The sequence below is a fragment of the Sesamum indicum genome, linkage group LG3 (assembly GCF_026168435.1).
Source record: "Sesamum indicum cultivar Baizhima isolate 11 linkage group LG3, ASM2616843v1, whole genome shotgun sequence".
Lineage (NCBI taxonomy): Eukaryota > Viridiplantae > Streptophyta > Magnoliopsida > Lamiales > Pedaliaceae > Sesamum > Sesamum indicum.
The window spans coordinates 26,532,812-26,552,196 of NC_142659.1; the positions used below are offsets into that span (position 1 = coordinate 26,532,812).

General features: G+C 35.4%; 3 protein-coding genes across 5 annotated transcripts; 2 read left to right on the forward strand and 1 right to left on the reverse strand.

Annotated features, from left to right (window-relative positions):
- Positions 1-582: 582 nt before the first annotated feature.
- On the forward strand, positions 583-7,115 carry LOC105158862 (RNA-binding (RRM/RBD/RNP motifs) family protein). Of its 2 annotated transcripts, none has more exons than XM_020692455.2 (8): positions 583-1,838; positions 2,130-2,253; positions 3,015-3,144; positions 3,583-3,619; positions 3,710-3,947; positions 5,295-5,438; positions 5,530-5,628; positions 6,603-7,115. In XM_020692455.2, the coding sequence occupies exons 1-6, from the start codon at positions 1,581-1,583 to the stop codon at positions 5,423-5,425; spliced, it is 918 nt and encodes a 305-aa protein (XP_020548114.1). In that variant the 5' UTR covers positions 583-1,580; the 3' UTR covers positions 5,426-5,438; positions 5,530-5,628; positions 6,603-7,115. The 2 variants fall into 2 exon arrangements, with proteins under 2 accessions (XP_020548114.1, XP_088734443.1); XM_088878317.1 differs by having other exon boundaries at positions 587-1,838; positions 5,328-5,438.
- A 1,357-nt stretch (positions 7,116-8,472) lies between these two features.
- On the forward strand, positions 8,473-12,317 carry SWI3B (switch subunit 3). The gene is made up of 6 exons (XM_011075950.3): positions 8,473-8,686; positions 8,783-9,219; positions 9,557-9,928; positions 10,356-10,455; positions 11,560-11,684; positions 11,773-12,317. The coding sequence occupies exons 1-6, from the start codon at positions 8,488-8,490 to the stop codon at positions 11,953-11,955; spliced, it is 1,416 nt and encodes a 471-aa protein (XP_011074252.2). The 5' UTR covers positions 8,473-8,487; the 3' UTR covers positions 11,956-12,317.
- A 175-nt stretch (positions 12,318-12,492) lies between these two features.
- Positions 12,493-15,829, reverse strand: LOC105158863 (Photosystem II reaction center PsbP family protein). Of its 2 annotated transcripts, XM_020692816.2 has the most exons (11): positions 15,728-15,829; positions 15,566-15,635; positions 15,370-15,482; positions 15,193-15,258; positions 14,705-14,785; positions 14,541-14,623; positions 14,366-14,441; positions 13,926-14,044; positions 13,735-13,779; positions 13,175-13,274; positions 12,493-12,742 (listed from the first exon to the last, which is right to left on the reverse strand). In XM_020692816.2, exons 1-10 carry the CDS (start codon positions 15,804-15,806, stop codon positions 13,248-13,250), a joined length of 759 nt encoding a protein of 252 aa, XP_020548475.1. In that variant the 5' UTR covers positions 15,807-15,829; the 3' UTR covers positions 12,493-12,742; positions 13,175-13,247. The 2 variants fall into 2 exon arrangements, with proteins under 2 accessions (XP_020548475.1, XP_088734444.1); XM_088878318.1 differs by lacking the exons at positions 13,735-13,779; positions 13,926-14,044.
- Between the last annotated feature and the right edge of the window lie 3,556 nt (positions 15,830-19,385).

Sequence of the window (19,385 nt, forward strand, 5' to 3'; positions counted from 1 at the left end):
TCATCTATTTTATGATGAACTAACCAAAATGCATTGATGGACTATAATTATAATTTTGCTTACTTTTAAAAGTTTAGAAAATTATTTTAGGGACTAAGTGGATATTTTTTAATAATTCTTAAAAATTTTCCATTCATATTGTCCAATTTGTTTCTATTTTTTTTTTAAAAATATAATAAAGATAAAGTTGACAACTCCAGACGTCCATCCAAAATCACATAATTCTCAGTATCAGGAGGAAATTTGTAATTTTTCAAGTAATAATGATTTATTCGTAATGATATCTAATTTCAAGAAACTTATTGTAATTTACACTATAAATAATAAATCAAGCTTTCAACAATTGATATCGAGTTTTATATATTTAATAATTTAATTTATTTTTCAACCTTAATTATAATTTAAAAAAAATTATGAAAGACAAAAAGATTAAAACCATGAACCAAGAAACAAAAGAAAAAAATAAAAAGAAATAATTAAAAGAAGACACATAGTTGGGTTGGGGGGGGGGGGGGGGGAGGGGATGGTGGATGAAAGAAGATGGCCCACAAACTGGGCCTTCCGAGCTGTATTTTCTTCTATGTTTGGAAATCCAGGAGCATCTGTTCTAATCCCTAATTTTGATTTTCCTTTTTACTTTCCTTCCACATTCACTCCCATTTTCTTTCCTTCTTCATCTCAATTCATCACTCTGTAAATTGGGGGGAGATAAAAGTTCAGAAAAAGAAAGAAAAATCATCATGACAACCGTGTTCCAGATCATCTCTCTCCATCATCATCACCCTCTCCCCAATCAGAATTTCAAACCCAAAACCCTTTTTTGCGCTATCCTGTAATCACCCAATTAATCACTTGTTAGGGATTTTTTTCTTTTGTGTTTTTGGTGTAAATTTTTTTGCTGGATGGATGATTGGAATTTTGGGGGAGAAAGAGAGAGTTCGGAAATCCGTTGATGATTCGCCTTTTCGGCTTTTCCCCACCATCCCATAACCCCATCATAGTCCATACGTACCCTTTCTCTGCTCTCTTGTACAGCTGATCCAAACCCCACACCCCTTTTTCTTCTGTTTTGACCCACTACTGTTGCTTCTGTTTCCTTCACTTTCCGCCTCAAAATTAGGGTTTTATTTTTTTTTTGTTGCTTCTATCTTGTTTGGCCCTTTTCTTTTTTATGTTTTTTTTATTTTGCTTTTAGTTTCTGTTTCTGTTCCTTGATCTTCGTGCTCGGTGATCTCTGCTTCATCTGTCTCTGGTGTAAATTTGAATTCAAACTCACTAGCCCTTGTTTTCTTTCTCCCTATTTCGTTGTTTGTATATATAAATATTTAAATAATTTGAAGAAAACAATTTAATGGCTTTTCAATCGCTTTCAGCCGTAGCTAGGGTTTTTCTAAGGTTTTCATGTTAAGATGGTACTTTCTCTCAATTAGATCGACTTTAGTATCACTTGAATCGCCGATCCCCCTTCTGTGATTAATTAATTAAACCCTTTTTATTTCTTCCGGAACTTTCTTCTCCCTTCTTTCTGTTAGAAAGCCCAAAAGGTCAGTTTTCAGTTTAATTAGTTTAAGTAAGCGATTATGGCTTATCATCATCATCAGCAGCAGCAGCCGCCACAGCCGCCGATGCCGGGCCCAAGCTCCGGTTCGGGTCCGGGTGGATTTCAGTATATGAATTCTCCATTTGGAGACACGACTTTCACTAAGGTATTTGTCGGAGGGTTGGCTTGGGAGACTCAGAGTGAGACCATGCGACGTTATTTCGAGCAATTTGGGGAGATTCTTGAAGCCGTGGTCATAACCGATAAGAATACTGGCAGATCCAAAGGATATGGTTTTGTGAGCTCTTATTAACTTGATTGAAAATTATAATCCTTTTTCTGGTTTGAATTTTTTGATGAATTTGTGTTTCTTTTTAACTGGGCTCTTGTAAAGTTTGTCTTTTTGGTGAATCTACGTTCTGATTTTAAATTATGGAAGCCTTTGTATTTTTCAGTTTCCATTTTGACTTCCACTTTCACGAGTGAGACCGTCAAAAAATGGGCCTTTTTGTTATTTTTTGTGCCTGAAGTGGAAATGTGGATGATTGAGTGACTTGAGTTCCAAATGGTGTTTGGATGGAGGGTTTAGGTGACTTTCCGGGATCCTGAATCAGCCAGGAGAGCCTGTGCCGATCCAACTCCAATTATTGATGGCAGACGAGCAAATTGTAATTTGGCTTCATTAGGGAGACCTCGACCAGCGGTTCCTTTTGGTAATGCATCTCGTTTGGATAGGCAAATATCTTTTCTAGAAGAATTTCAAAATGGTCGTATTTTCATCCAATTTGGGCTCTCAAATTCTGCTGGAATGTTCTACTACATCATTAAGAAAAATTTTGGACTTCCACTTATTATATCACCAATATCAAGTGGGTTTATGCAATAATGCCCCTGCGTCAACTGGGTTTATGCAATATGCCCCTGTGTTGAAATTTTGCTCGGAACATTTTGTTAATGGAAATATAGGAGACGCTCTACTATAAGAATAGCATCGATTCCAGTTTTAAAGGCATGCTATCCTCAGCAATATCCTGAATTTGCACACTTATGTGTATGCTCCTGCTCCTGCATATAAACTTCCTGAAGCATATTTTCGAGAAGAAAACTTTTGTATGATGATTTAAACTTTTGTGCATGATGTTTTAATCAACCATTTGCTATTAGAGAACAGCCCCACCCCATGAAAATTTGATTGCATGTGGTGGTCTGTTTTTTGTTTACAATTTTTTCACAAGTATCGAGTTTCGTATCGTTAGATATGTAAAAGCTCCCAGAAGTTTATCATTTATGTTAGATATAGAAGTATTGGAACCTAAGAATGAGGAATGGGCTTTTGGTGTATTAAGCACACTATTATACATTAACTTAAGTATTTATTTGGATTTCTTAAGCGAGTGGAAAATGATTATCACCTAATCTATTGATTTTCTAGTTCAGATCTCAATCTAACTTTGTGTCTGTTTACTGCTCATAGGACGCTTCAGATCTCCGGCACCTTACCTTGGAGGCTTACCAGCTGCTAGGGGTGCTTACATTGGAAGTTTTGGCTATCAGCAACCTGTTACTTATGGATTTCAACAAGGCTTGTTGTATCCTCCGTATGGGTGAGCTATATTTCACAGTATAATATGTCTATGGTGACTGGTGTTTTGTATGCAGATTTTTAATAGTGTGAAACTGGTTGTGTAGATCTACACTTATGCTCTGATGTCTCAATGAATCATGTCATTATTTTACAATTATGGCATTTCGCCTTTCATTTATCTGGCGAACATAAAGGAAATAGTATAAAAAAGTCTTGGATGCATGTGTCTTAAATTTGCTGCAATCATTATTTTCTTGCTTTGGTAGTTAATATTTCCTGGTGACTACTCTGCAATATCAACTTACACGATTGTGAAATTATCGAGCCTTTGGAGATTCTATCATGCGTTACAAATTCAATGTTATGAATTACCGGAAAAACTTAATGACTATGATCTCAACTATATGCTTGAGTGCTTATATTTGATGTCTGATTAAGCTACTCTTTTTGGTTATAGGTATGCTGCATACAATCCAGAATATGCTTACTCTCAGGTCAACATTGTGAAACTTGCCGTTGAATTGTTCTCTGATGCCAATATTTCTGTAAGTCATTTGACGCTTGGAGTTTCTGTTATCTTGTAGGGTGTTTACAGTCCTTATGGAAGTCAACAATACCTTCACATATATGGTCTGCCTGGAACGGTTAACACAACTATGTATCCTTATAGCCAGTTGAGCCAGGGTGTTCCAGGAAGTCATAGTTATACAGCATTGCCAGGGTATGCAGTGCCTGGTCATCAGATAATGCAGTTTGGTGGGCCTAGTGTCAATCCAATGACAACATCATCTGTTCCAACTATTCCAACACCATATCCTGCGGGTAAATGTTTTTGGTTCCTCTGATACAGCATTGTCTTTCCGTAATGTAATTATTTCATGTGTGCATTGGTTCCCATGCCGTTTTTCCTTTTCTGTATTTTTTACAATGTTGACTACTAAAGATATGTGGAGGATTTGGGTTTGTTTTTCTAACTATACATTACAAGAGGCTATCTATGTATTCCCTTAGTTTGTGAGAAATGGCTATTTTCCTGATGCAAGTGGTGCAATATTGTCACCCATCTTAATATCTCTTTATTCAATCATATGAGCCTTTTTCTTCCCCCAAATTTGAGTAATAATTGCCCGCACAAGTGAGAAGCAAATACCATCTCCCCAAGCAAACCAACACATAGCTCCACCATCATCCTGTCTGCTTCAACAGAATGACCATCAGCACAGTTATCATCATACTGCCAGCACCATTATCTCTTGTAAGAGTCTTTCAGAGAATGTCCAGCGTGAAGGTTGATTCGTGCCAGTTTTAATTCTAAGTTTCCTTTTGGAAATAAGTCTGAAGTCTGGGAATTGCGTCAATGATGGTGTACATCTTTTCACGCTTTTTAACTATTACGTTATATAAGTTTTTCTTCCCTTTGACTTGTGGCACTCAAATGGATTCCGGTGGTTGTTTTGGGGCTTTTGCTCATCTTTATTGGCTTCAAAGTGATGAATTTTTTCTGGTTTTAGTGTTGGTATTGCTATTGGATACTGCAAAAACAGGTGGCTGTGTAGATGATGTGATGGTAATTCTGGAACCTAGAGATTTTCACTTGGTGGTCGGTGATCTTAAAACGTTATGGTGGCAGGTGGTAGCATTCTGGTGCTTGGGTAGAGGGGTGTGTGTGTGTGTGAATGTGATGCTTCCCTCTTGTTCTTTGTGTTAGAGCACATGCGCGACCTGCTGAATGAATCTAAAAGAATTTAAGTGAATTTATTTTCTGTCCTTTTCTGGTTGAAGTTGGATCGGTCATACACATTGCAGGGTAAAATGAGAAAGTTTGTGTCGAATGTCAGCCCTTAGAATATAAACCAAGTCAGATTCAGTCAAATTTGTTGAAGTGGAGAAAACATATTGTAGTGCTACTGTTGTAATGCCTTATAGTCAGCCAGCATTTACTGCACTGTATGGAATTTTATCAAATTTTAATATAATGTCTTTTTCCCCCCTTTTATTTTAAATTTTGTCCAACTTGTTGATTGTGGAGGTTTGAGTTCGTGAGTGAGTCAGATGCGCTGATTTAATCATTAAAAGGAATGTAAATCTAAACAGAGTTGGGGTGGCATCTGTTTGCTCATTTCTGGTTTTTTTTATGGAAGGTTGTGTATTGATATTATATTTGAACAGGCAGATCTGGGGCTAACATGTTGGTTGTATCAGGTGTTGCAACACCTATTCCACAGCAGCCACAGTTCATACTACCTGCGCATTCTCCTCAATTCATGCCAGGTAGCGGTTCTGACCAAAATGCTGGGTGAGGGTTTGATCTAGGTAAATTTTCTTGTTTGCTTCCAGGTTTAATATTCTTTTGATTGCTGTTACAATTGAGTGACATTTTCCCTATCTTTTACACCATTTTCAGGTTCCCTTAGATTGCAGCAGGACTAAGAGCAGCAGTACTGCCACTTGATTGGCGGGCTTCAAATCTAGCCTTGCAAATTATTCGTTTTGCATTCTAGAGGTATGTTACTAGTATTCTTAACAGACACGTGTACTCCATTCCTTTTCTTTTGACCTTTTCTATATCTTCAATATTTGCATCCTTTGTGGTTGCTTTCATGTTGAGAATTTTGTAAGGGATATGCAAAATTTACATAGTAAAGGAGCTGTTATTCAGAAGTCTTACAAAGGAGTAACAATGACTTAGATTTGGTGGTTGTCTCCTGTTTATTTGAAGTTATGCCATGTTTATTCTACGAGATAATTGCTATTCTAGGATCTGATTTTGTAAGAAAGTGCTCAATTTACACCAAGTCTGTTTTGGATCCCATCCCCCTTTTGCTTTTGTCTGCCTGAGCAAGAAAAGAGGGAAGATCCAGACAAATGCTTTTGTTCCTTTAAAAAGATATTGCAAACAAACCACCTCTTCCTCCTGTACCGATGCAGGCCTTTTCTAACTTCAATTTGTCAAACTAGCCAATGGTGAGATATATATACACCAGTTACATGCATGGGTAGATCCTCTTGAATGTTAAAGACACAATTATCAGCTGCTACTGTAGCTCTTAGAAATAATAAATTTGTATAAGTATTTAAAACTGGAATACTGATTATTATATCTTGTTGATGTGTTGCATTTGTTATTCTAATTATACTACTCTTTTGAGCACTATAGACTTGCATAGGAACTTGAAACATGAAATGGATGTGAACAGGATTCTTTCTATTCTTATTTATAACTCTCTTTCCGGATTCTCTGTGAGTGTGTTTGGACTAAGAAATTTGCAAATTGAACATGAAATGATTTTGATGTTTACAGGACTTGATCGCCGTTTTGAACATCTTAGACAGTAAATTTGTGTGCGATTTGGTTGCACATGTTTTGTTAACCACCAGAAATTTGGAAATGAGAGATTAAAGAATTTTGACAAGCAGACATATTTACTTTTATGCCCTGGTACTGGTTTTGTTTATAAATGTTTTGTACGTATGCAGGTCTTACATTGTCACGCTCACCAGAGAAGTCAATGTCCGAGTCGCTCCTGACGGTGGAGAGAGGAACTGGAATGTGCGGATTGCACGTCCTTTAACTTGGTGTATCTAAAACTCTTGTGTTCCGCCAGCCTTATGGATGACTGGCGGAGAGTCGTGGAAGGGTGGTGGCTGGAATGGGTTTCTGGCCGTCGACCTGGGAATAATGAACCGTGTAAAAGGAATATTATGGGTAGAATCAACATATGATTCTTTTTATAGTGGGAGTCCCCAGCATTTTGGGTTGTGTAGATAGTAGTAGTCTCTGGTGTTCCCTGTGTTGCATCCTGCATTGTATTTAAGAAAAGGAAGTCGGGTCAGCATCATCATCATCATCCATCATCTTGTGCATAACAACAGATGTTAGGGTTTCATTGGGACATTGCTTGTAATCAAATCTGGATTAATTTTAGAGCCTGACTTCAAAATATGAAAGAAGCTCAAGGTCTTAAAATAGGAAGATGGTTCTTTCTGTTATTATCTGTTCTCTCCTCAATTGCTTCCTGTGTTCCTTTTCTTTTTGGTTGTTTTCCTTGTCAATCTCTGCCTTCTTTCTCAGGTTTAAATCCCATGGCTACAGAGATTGATTATGTTGGATTGGATGCTTTTGTAACAATGCTTTACTTGTTTACATCACATGATGATGGTGGTGCTATGGAGAAGGAAATAGACCTGAGGCTGGGGAGAAATTCTGTATGACATTTGTTGACATTAGCAAGTTTAATTAAAAATCACATTTACCTAATTTATTGTAGATTTAGTTACAAGTTAGATAAATCTTTTCTGACTTAATTGTCTTTGTACGTATCACGTGTTAGTGCATGTGATGAGATACATTTTCGATCCTACAAGGGTGGTGTGGTTAGAAAATATTTGATTGACTTGCAATAAATTCATAATAAGTCAATTGGGAATAAATGAATTTTTATTCAATTTTGTTACTGATGTCTGCAAATTTTATAAATTTTTCTAATAGACTAAATGAAACTTTTGACAAAGGGTGTATGTGTAATCTTATCAAATGTTTAGAGAGAGAGAGAGTGGTATAATTATTCCTAGCATTAGATATAAGAATTTTGCTGGTTATGTCAATGAAACAAATCTAGCAGTGCTATTTCATGCCTTATTGTTCAATGTTGTTGCTAAATAGGAGTATCTAAAACTTAAATTCATCATGCATTTACTCCACTAATTATTATTATAATGTTAAATTGCATCGACACCTTTGAAAATTAGATTTAATTATATGAGTATTTTTTTTATATAAAATTCTAAATTTGTTCATTAAAATTATAGTTGTAATTATAAGTGCATTTCTTATTTAGAAACAAAATTTTGTGATAGATTCTGAAAGATAAATTGCATCTACGCGTCTTAAGCAACATATTTGTAATTTTATAAATGACAAATAGTATTTTTGCAATTAAACCCGATTTCGCCTAGTTGGTGTAATTTAAAAAGAGATAATTACATTTACCCCTATTGACTTTTAAAATATTAGGTACACACCCGTCATAAATATTAATATCATTTATATAAATTTTTCTTATTTCTGAAAAGTTGCACATTTACCTTAAAAAAGTCAATATTATTATGCAGGCTACTGTTTCTTTTTGATCGGGGTAGTTTTTAAAATTATACAAAATAAAAGAGTAATTTGTGTAAAATGATGATATTATATTCCATTTTATTATCACTATTGGATCCATTCGAGAGATGAGTTGGTCGGGGCTTGTACTCTCAGCTTCAGACGTTGTACTATAGAAGCAATCACAACCCGCGGCGCAGTGGATTCGTTTTTAACGCAAAATTGTCTCCTAATTCCGAAAATATTAAAATTAATTCAAACATGGCGACTGATGTTACCCCCCTCTCCAAACCCCCCCATGAACCTCCCATCCCCACCCCCACCCCCACCGTCGACCTTCCCCCTCAGTCCTCCTCCGCAGCCGCCACTCCCCCTTCCACCTCTGCCGCCACTCCGCCAACCGTCACTCCCCGCCCTCCCGAACCCGACGCCGACGTCATTCACATCCCCAGCTATTCGCGTACGCCTGTTTCCAATCTAATACTTATGAAAAATCAAATGACGGAGTTTTTGTTCTTTTTATTTTTTATTTATTTGTTGTATTTGATTTCTCTAGGGTGGTTTACGTGGAATGGTATTCATGAATGCGAGGCCAGGTTCGTGCCGGAGTTCTTTGATGGGAGGTCGCCCTCGAAGAACCCTAGGGTTTACAAGTATTACAGGAATGCCATCATACGGCGCTTCCGGGAGAACCCTAATCGGAAAATCACCTTCACCGAGGTGCGGAAGACAATCGTTGGTGACGTGGGGTCCGTTCGGAGGGTTTTCGATTTCCTAGAGGCTTGGGGGTTGATTAATTATGCCGGTTCTACTACGAAACCCCAGCTGAAATGGGAGGATAAAGAGACCAAGTCCGCCGCTGCTGCCGCTGCCGCAGCACATGGCGGCGACGTCGCCGCTGGTGGCGCCGGAGCTGATGTTGCTGTGCAGAAAAAGAGGATCTGCAGTGGTTGCAAGGCTGCTTGCACCATTGCTTGCTTTGCCTCTGATAAGGTGCTTGCTCCTAATTCTTGCGCCATTGATAGGTTTTAAATCTACGAAATTTAGGTTCTGTTAGTCACGCATGATTCATCCTAGATTCCACGTTATGCGTCTGCCATATATTTGTTTATATTTTCCATTCAGGGAATGCTTTTAGCTGTTACTATTGCATATTATCAAATTGTGTTCCCAGGCATTGGCTGCATAGAGTGTGTTTTTGTTGATGCTTCTCTAAATCACTTTAAAGTGTTTTTCTTTATTTGGTGAATAAATCACTTCATCTCATTTTAGAACTTGATTTTATGGTGAAACATTGGTATCCAAATTGCTGTTTTTAATATCCATGCAGCATGATATGACACTTTGTGCAAGGTGCTATGTGCGGGGTAATTATCGGGTGGGTCTGAGTTCTTCAGATTTTAAACGGGTTGAGATCAGTGAAGAGGCGAAGACAGATTGGAGTGATAAAGAGACATTGCAACTTCTAGAAGCTATCATGCATTATGGTGATGATTGGAAGAAAGTTGCAGAGCATGTTGGTGGGAGAACTGTGAAAGAATGTGTAGCTCGGTTTATAAAGCTTCCATTCGGCGAACAGTTTGATGGTCCTCCAGAATCTGCAGAGCCGGATACGGAGTTAGGCTTACAAAATGTAGCACTACCAAACAAAAGGATGCGCCTCTCACCACTTGCAGATGCAAGTAACCCAATAATGGCGCAGGTAATAACTTCATCTTTTTGGGTAATAAGAATAACACATAGGATTGTTTTACTGTGGGATTAGAATATGAAAAGTAGCATTAAGGTCACATTCCATCGCTACAAGTGAGATTTCTCAAAATCTCCATGAGATGATAGCCTATAGATCGTATGATTTCCTGGCAATTTAAAAGCAAAATTAGCTCTTGTTCTGTATAGGATTTAGGGGAAGTTGCTATTATCTTTCTTATATCTGTGGTTGAATATGCATTTACTGGTATAGGTATGTGGAGAATGTTATAGCATATCTTTTTCCTTGCAAATGAAATGCTATTCAACTGAACACTGAGGGGGGCTTCTACACCTTTGGGTGGTTTACATTTCTGCTAGTATTTAATAGATTTTAGTTATTCTGCATATGGGTTTCTTTTAATTAATTTTTTCTTCAGGCTGCTTTCCTTTCCACATTGGTTGGAGTAGATGTTGCAGAAGTGGCAGCACGTGCAGCAGTAGCGGCTTTGTCTGATCTCGGTGATGGGAAACAGCAAGGTATTAACTATCATTTATTTGTGGTTAATAGATTCGTATCACTGATGCTTATCTTTGATGGTTAATGATCAATTTCAGATGAATTTACATCATGTGGTTTCAGTTAGTTTTATTGCTTGTGGAAACATTTTTTCCCCACTCATGATGAAGATTTACATGCTTACACTTCCTTGCGAAAAACATAAAATTAAGAAAAAAACGTAAATGTGACCAAACTGTTGAAAGAGTTGAAAATAGTAGAGGGTCTATGCTATGATCTTTTCCTTGTCTTTAATCAACTTGCTCATGTTCAAACATATCATTTTATTTTTCTTGTGGTAACCTTGCAAGTAGTAAAACTGATTTGATGAACAGACTGTAGCGCCCCTCAAATGCTTTAGTTAGTGCATCCAGAACAAAGCTAAACTTTGTTAATGGGCAAGTCTACAGAAACTGGTGTGTTTGTGGAACTAATAATCGTACAGAGGAGCATTTTGCCCCATTTTATAAGCAAAAAGTGTACTTTCATGAAAATGAATGAGGATAATATTGTAGCAAATGCCACTCGAGGAGTTTTTGGGTAAATTAAGTTCCTCGGGTGTTTTATAGTTCATCTCAACAATTCCAGTGTTTAGAGAGGGAAACTGCTGAAAAATGATTGAACTGTTGTCCACCAATTTGAGCTCTGTGTAATGACTAATTTTGGATGAAGTAGTGGCAGGAAAAAAGAATACAATAGGTCTTGGTGATCGCTAGAGTTACAATCTGTAATGTAGCATCAGGTGCATAGCTAAAGTCAATCTGCAAAGTGACTCAGTTATAATTATTGTTATCATATAGTTAGCTACTGGCCATATGCATTCTGATTATTGCTGGAAGTCATCAAAACCAATGATACCAAAGAGGAAACTGGGTACTGAAATTTGCAGAGGTGATGCAGGGAGAACACGTTACCTCTTTCTCCTCTCCCTTGCAACTTCTGTATACTTCCTGAAGCAACAATGATACACATTTGAGTTGGTGTGAGTAAATAACGCTAGTGAGGGACCCTGTATTAGTGTATCAATAAAGAGATAAGATTTGGCTGTCGCCTAACTTCCAACCTTGTCATATTCTTCAATGCAGAATCTGGTAATGCATCAAATGGTAATAACCGGAATATGATAGAAGAAGCTCTTACTGAAGCAAAATTGCAGCTTGAGAAGGAAGAAGAGGAGCTGGAGAAAGCGATATCTGGGATTGCCACTCAGGTTGAGCACGGAGATTGTTCTAGTTTTATGCTGTTCGTTAAAGATTCTCCTGATCAGCTCCTGTTGTTGTGATAACCATCTTTTGCAGACAAAGGAGATTGAAGACAAGATTAATCACTTTGAGGATTTTGAGTTGCAAATGGAGAGGAAAAGGCAACACTTTCAACAGCTGCAGAACCGGCTTTTTGCTGATCAACTAACTCTTCTGTTCAATAAAACTGCTGCACCGAAAATGGGTGAGAACATAGGCGAGGCTGTCAAAAGCGAATGATATCTTGATGTGCTACTCTCCACTTTGTGATCTCTTCAAACCTTCTGTTATGTAACTCCTTTGTATTGGATAAAATTAAATATTGCGGATTAGGAGGGACCCTTGAGCTGAATTGTTGTCCTTGGACTAGGTATTTGATTGATGTATATTCTGATTGTAGCGTCTAGATAGAAGGCTTCTGATTGGCGCATCTAGATAGGAGGGTGTGCAGTCAATGTGACACAAAACTAGCACCAATCGCCATTTGTATCCCATGTCTTCTTTATGTGATGCAATTGCTTCTAAAAGAGAAGACAAATGAAGAAGAACCTCCAATGTAACAAATATGTTCTAACTGATTATGAAGTGATTCGAGAGATAAAGAGCCTCTTTGCATTCATTTCCCCTTTTCAAGCTCTTGTTGGTATCAAACATCAAATTCGACGTGCTTTCTAAGTTGTGGAGCAGGAAGTGAAATAACGATGAACATCTTGTATATTAATGAGTTTAAAATGGTTGAGATTATTAATTGAACTTATACTTCTTTTTTCCCCTTGCTAAAATCCAAGACCTCACCATTGCATTAGTCCTGTTCGGTTTCCCATGCAGTGGGATCAAATAATCATAACATAAATAGCTAAAGATTAAGCTAATTCTCAAACAATTCCTAAGACAGCTGCCAATGGACAACTCAAGTGTACAGAGTTGAATCTCACATGATTTACAAAACTACAATAGTTCGTTTGTCATTGTGAAAATCACCTTCCGAGGTGGACCCTTTGCTCCGCCTCCATGTTACAGCATCAGCCTGCAAAAGACAGAAAAGAAAAGAATGAATATATCAGCTTTAACAAATAGAAAGACTGCAGTATAAACTTTGGCAGCATGTTGCTCTTTGAACAGTATTTGGCCTCTGCAATTTCAATTCATGACATTCCTTTGCTTGTCAAGCCAGGCATTCAGTTGTATTGAACAAATAACAGAAAGAAAAAGGTGCATTTAGACCGACATGGATGGCAATAGTTGTGGAGAAACTCCCTGAGATGATGATTGCAATGCCATGGTGCAATGGGACAATCATCTCAGCAATAATATTCCATCTGGATTACTCTAGAAAAGTCCAATGACTGTGATATGCCATGGTAATAGTGTCTAAACAAGCTATCAACATCAAGTTTTCTTTACTTACACAAACTACATTCTCTGGTGTAATGTTTGCATCATTGCAACGGATGCTCACCTAAGAGAATGCCGTAAGTCTGACATTGAATCTGAACTTTTCAAAAATAACATCTACCACCCTGAATGAATCATTAAATTAATCTGAACGATGAAACAGCCTGCAGGAAATGCCAAAAGTCAGAAATGCAATGGGAATTGCTTCTTTGTCACATGTAACAGACTGAGCAAAGAGAAGCAGGATCATGTTTGTTAATGACAGAGGTGGAGTAAGAGCTCAATATAGATTTTACAGATAAACATTGATAGTTGAATCTTCAAAAGCACGAACTAGAATTGAAACATTATGCGAAGAAATTTCTGAGTATGGACAGTAGTACTTTTTGGTTCCACAATAAGATGTAATCTTAACATAAACAGGAATAGAGTGTTAAAAACAAAGAGGTCACAAGTGAGTTATGGAACATAACTAATAATTTCGCAAGAGAAGGGACTACTGAGGCACCGAAAACTTTATTTGTTTCTTGTGATCCATAAGAAAATTTTAGTCAACATTTCTGGAATAGTTTCTCATCACATCCACCAATAACGTAAATATGATATACATGTCATTTGGCTTACTTTCTGAACCTTGGAACCAAATTTCTCTTCCTCTTCATCGACAAACTACAGCACATAAAAAGTTAATAGAAAAACGAACTTAATTAATCCAGTGTAAAGATGGAGATGATCGATATAGCCATTGGATACCACCATAGGGAAAAGACAGACTACTATAAAAGAGTCTAGGATATGGTTTTAGTGAGGCTGACCTGCCCAGTGAGAGTATATAATCTGTTGTATGTACCGTTATTTGCTATACCAAGCACTGAAAACAAATGCCTGCGACTCTCCCCAGGATTTTTTAATGTGTACTCTATATAATACAACCCTGGACAATGAATAAAGTCAATATTTAATGTCTTTTGAAGAAGGTAAAAGAATCCTATAAGTTATATGTTGGCTTGTCAACAATCGAATAAAGGAAACCTCAAAACAGAAGTATCTTGCAGTATTATAATTGGCTAAGTATGCCACTATGTGAGAGCTTAGCATTATCTTCTTCCTTCTAACCAAAAAAATTGACAGGCATCAATCCAGGTATGAGCAAATAAGATTTTTGGAAGCAAGATCATTGTGTTAAAGATGATTCCAATAACTGTTGTAAAAGACATGATCATATTACTATGTGAGAAACAGAGCTTTTCGTTACCATTAGCGGCTTTGCTATCTATGAGTTTTGCTGCAACACCAGGCGGCCTTTGCCAACTTCTGTCTAGTCCACCAACCTGCCAAGTCAGGGTTAGTATTTAAAAGACCAATTTTTCTAGTCCACCAACCTTCCAAGTCATATCCACATGTAGAAGCTAGAAACGAATAAAACCTACTAGATTCTCTGCAAATGCATCAACTTTGCCAAAAGACTCCAATCTTGTGAAATCAGCACCAAGGGCTGTGATTGCTATGCTCACTGGAGCAAGCAATAGAAGCAAGTTGAGATAAGATCAGAATACAGTTCAAGCAAAGGTTCAACTACAATCTCGTTTTATACCATTTGAACTGGAAGCATCTGGAGGATAAAATGCAATCAGCGCCCTTACTCCATCGCCTTCTCCCGTTCCTACCTGCCAATCTGCATATCATACATCTCCTTATTAGCAAACTAAGAAACTCAAGCAAATTCTTTCCATTATGGAATCAGAAAAGTATTGGCTACTGAAATTAGGAGAAAGAACTGCCTTTAGTTCAACAATCCAGAAGGTCACCAGAGATCTAATGATCAAAAGATCGAAAACCTTCCGTTCTTCCCTCTTAAGGAGCAGCTAGTAACTAACTAAAACTCACATTTTAAAAATAACAATCATTAAGGCCAAAATTTGGTCAGTGTGAGTCCATTCTGAAGTTTTTCCAACCAGTGCTACATGGGCTTTCCATTCGTATATCTTAAAACTTCTGAATTGCTTGTAGCCAAAAGTCAGGCCCCTATGCACTCTTAATTCTTCTTAAAGGTGAAGAGAATTCGCAAAGATAAACACTCACCCTGAGGAATGGTGATCTTGAACTTGTTCATTTCATCAGTATAAACACGAAAATCCCCCGATAAATCTGCACTTTCAAGATTATGATCACATTACCAGCAAATCAAAATGCACAAACATCGAAAGTAACATCAATCCTTCTCCTTAAAAAGGTATAAAAATCAAGAAAAACAGCTACCATTCTCAGCAGCCAAAGCAACTGAATTAACAGCAGGAAAGGCAAATGCAGTAGAAACTGCCTGAAACACCAGCTCTCTCCTTCCCATCCCACATTCTTCTCCAGCACTAACACTGCTCGCAATCAAGAAACGAAGATTAAATTTCTTTATTCACCAAAATACATTACAAGAAAGCCCAAATTCAAGAATCATTGCCGTGGCTTCTGCTGATCGGCCTCATTGTTCTTGCAGCAGATAATGCTGGAATTCTTGTTCCTCCATAGGCCTTCAGACAAAAACCCAACAAAAACTGATGAGTGAGAAACGTAATTTGAGGGAGAACAGCGAAAAGGGAAGGAGTGGAAGTGTAGAACAGACCTCGTTGCTGAGGAGAGGGAGAGAGAGAGAATGAGAGGTGAGAAAGAAGGGAGTGAGAATTCAAAGAAATAATGGCCATTGCTTGTGCTGTTGGCGAGGTTGGGATGTAAATTAGATTTTTGTAATAATCTTTTAGGCCTTTTTGGAATGTTTTTCTTTCATATTACACATTTACCCCATAACTTAATCGTTATCTCATTTTGGTCCTCATTATTATTTTCTCATATTTTTTCATTGGTAAATTACAAAGATGTTTTCATCCATATTTTTTGATGAAGTAACTAAAACTGTTGTAGATGATATAATTTTACTTATTTTTTTAAATTTTACAAAATTTTTCCATGACTGTGTAGACAATTTTTTTTATAAAATCTTTTAAATTTCCATCTAATTTGTCCGATATATTTATAATTTTTCAAAAAAAAAAAAAATACAACACACAATTGCAAAGTTAACAATTTCAAAAATAATGAATAAAAAATTATAATTATATCAAATTTCGAGTTGATTGTAATTTATTATTTTCTTTTTCAGTTGGTTTAATGTGCTAAAGAAATAGTGAAAGGAGAAGGTGTCCCTTTCCCTCCTCTTTTAATTAGGAAATTGTAATATTTTTCTTTAAATTATTTAGGGATAATACACTCTCTTTCTCTAAAAATTTGGTGTAATTACATGAAAATTCATATAATTCGAAAAATTATATCTAGCACTCATGAGGTTTGCTTACGTCTAACAAATAAATCTCTCTATTAATAAAATATCATTAATTTGCTTATACTAAAAAGAAAAGGTGAAAAAAAATTTAATTATTATCCTTAATTGACTTAAAACTGATTTATTGCATGTCAAAATTTTTTTTCCGACTAAACTACTCTCATAACAATAAAGATGTATCTCCTGATATACATTAATGCGTGAATAGGTATGTGGATAATTTAATCTTAAAAAGATTTATTTGATATGCTATAAGGCACGAGGAATAGATATATATATCTTTATTTTTTGTTAATGTCTACAAATTTAGTGAATTTTGACTGATTGAGGGACTTATTTGTTAGACATAAGCAAACCTCATGAATGTTAAATGTAATTTCCTAAACTACAGGTGATCTGTGTATTATTACACAAATCTTCAGGGGAAGAAAATATAATTATCCCAATTATTTAATATCATCCAAGAGTAGGACATTATATAAAAAAATTAATTTTAAATTTATCAATTAACACTTATCTGCTTTATGCTATAAAAAATACATTGCTATTCGAATCATTTTAAAGTTATTTATAGTGAACTCGTTAATTAATAAGACTCTTAGATAATAGTAAGCAAAAATCAAGAAACTGAATGCTTTTACATGATTTTTTTATTAGGGATGATGGCATGAAAATAGATATTAGAAAGGTAAATTTACAAGGGATTTTTTAATATTTGCCTTATTTACAAATATTCCTTTATTATTTAAAAAATTATAAATAACCTTTAGGGATTAACGACCATCCAACAAATACCCCTCTATAATGGTTGTCACGAAGAGGTATTATTAGATGATCGTAATTCTTGGAGGGTATTTTTGTATTTTTTTAAAGAACAAACGAGTATTTGTAATTATGTGATATTTCAAAAGAACCCGTTCTAATTTAACCTGCATATTATATAGATGCTTTTTGAACAAGTGAAGGGTACACAAAAGTCGGGAGATAAATAGAATAAAGAGTTAATTACACTTAGACCCCCTCCAAACATATGAAATTATACTTTTTCTCAAAAAAAATGAAATTAAAATTACGCCCCTCTTGAAAATTCTTCATTTACACCCGGCCCCCTTCTGTTATTGTTTGAATGAAAAATACTGATGTTATCAAAGAAATATTATATAAATTTTTAATTTTGCTCCTCATTTAGCATTATCATAAGTACAAAAATATATTCCTAAATACTCATAAATAATTAAGTCGTATATAATTCAATATAGGTACAATATATAAACTCATAAATTAAAATTAAAATGACACAAAATTTAGAATTTATGGTCTATTATTGACAATTATTTAATAAAATGATTTACTATTTCAAGTTTATGATTGGCTTCATTATATAAAAATTGGATGGAAGAAGTAGAAAGATTAATAATATGTGTAAAGGAATAAAAATTACTTCTTGTAAGGTGACTCCCAAGTTATGTGCCTCTTGCCAATAAACACAACATCAACCAACAAAATTCTTACCATTATAGACTCCACATCTATAAAAAATAAATGTTATTTATTTTATTTAAAAAAATCTATAAACGATGCACGTACATATTAATTAGAATAGAAGATGCAGATTAGAATAGAAGATGCAGTAGAATTTGAAATAAAAAATTCAACCTGCAAATTAAATAATATATTGTTTCGATTAATAAACTCTCATTACAGTAAACTCATATTATATAAGATAAATACCCATTACAATAAATTTATATTAAGTGAGACAAATACCATAGGTTCGGTGGCCCAGTGGGACTCGAGCCCATGATCTTAAACATATTCATAAACCTCAATTTAACCATCAGACTAAGACATTATTAGTGTTATTTCTAGTTCTCTTTGATCTCATTTACATATCGCAGACACAGGCGAAGCAAAAATTTATTTTTAGTCATGCAAGTATAAGTATGTTGTATTTCGATATTTTATCTTTTGAAAAAAACACATTTGTTCTTGTAAGTTTTATAATTTGACACATTTAGTCCTGTAATTGCCTAGTGATCAAATGAAGTCCAACATGTATTTATTTAAAACACATGTAGTTCTATAATTTATTAAATTTGACACTTCTAATTCTAGATTGTCGGCGATCGCATAGTATCGTTACACGTAGATCTTATGTGGTTTGGGAAATTACATCTAGCACTCATGAGGTTTGTTTTCATATAACAAAATAAATGTTTCCACTGCTCAAAATTCACTGAATTTGTTGATATTAACAAAAAAAACTGAATGAATATTGATGTTTTACCATCGATTGACCTATTACTGACTTATTCCAGGTCAAACATTTTTTTTCAAGTTAAATTACATTTATAACGGTGAAGATATACCTTATCACATGCATTAACGCATCTAAACATATAAGAAAATTTTGGTTATAAAAAGATTTTCTTTGACCTACTATAAGTTAGTAATAAGTCAATTGGGGGTAAATATATAATTTTTTTTATTTTTATTTTTTTGGTAATATCAGCAAATTCAGTGAATTGTGACTAACGGGGAAACTGATTTGTTAGATAGAAGCAAATCTCAATAGTGCTATATATAATCCCAAACTATAAAAAATTTACGTATAATTATAGTAAAGCTCTGGCAAGAGAAGTGTAATTATCCCAATTCCTTTTTTTAGGATGTCCGTAACATGTTTTATATCCTATAATATAAATAAAATAATAAAATATTTTATTAATATTTTCATTATTATTTTATTAATTGTTTCGTTAATGCTCGTTGAAATATAACATAGTGGTTTAATAGGACTTGGAATCTCAAGAAATTTCAGGAAATTGGGAAATTAAAGCAAAAAATGGGAAATCGTGAAAGTTCTGTATATATAAGTAAAAGGACAGTGAAATATCTTCTTGGGCGCCCTAATATACAAATTTCAAACCAAAATTTGAAATTA

Excerpts from the sequence above, each read along its gene's own strand:
- LOC105158862 (XM_020692455.2), top strand. The coding sequence starts at position 1,581 with ATGGCTTATCATCATCATCAGCAGCAGCAGCCGCCACAGCCGCCGATG. Across the intron at positions 1,839-2,129 it reads GATCCAAAGGATATGGTTTT|GTGACTTTCCGGGATCCTGA; the intron begins GTGAGCTCTTAT and ends TGGAGGGTTTAG. Across the intron at positions 2,254-3,014 it reads TCGACCAGCGGTTCCTTTTG|GACGCTTCAGATCTCCGGCA; the intron begins GTAATGCATCTC and ends TACTGCTCATAG.
- SWI3B (XM_011075950.3), top strand. The coding sequence starts at position 8,488 with ATGGCGACTGATGTTACCCCCCTCTCCAAACCCCCCCATGAACCTCCC. Across the intron at positions 9,220-9,556 it reads CTTGCTTTGCCTCTGATAAG|CATGATATGACACTTTGTGC; the intron begins GTGCTTGCTCCT and ends ATATCCATGCAG. Across the intron at positions 10,456-11,559 it reads CGGTGATGGGAAACAGCAAG|AATCTGGTAATGCATCAAAT; the intron begins GTATTAACTATC and ends TCTTCAATGCAG.
- LOC105158863 (XM_020692816.2), bottom strand. The coding sequence starts at position 15,806 with ATGGCCATTATTTCTTTGAATTCTCACTCCCTTCTTTCTCACCTCTCA. Across the intron at positions 15,483-15,565 it reads GCCGATCAGCAGAAGCCACG|TGTTAGTGCTGGAGAAGAAT; the intron begins GCAATGATTCTT and ends GATTGCGAGCAG. Across the intron at positions 14,045-14,365 it reads AGATAGCAAAGCCGCTAATG|GGTTGTATTATATAGAGTAC; the intron begins GTAACGAAAAGC and ends TTCATTGTCCAG.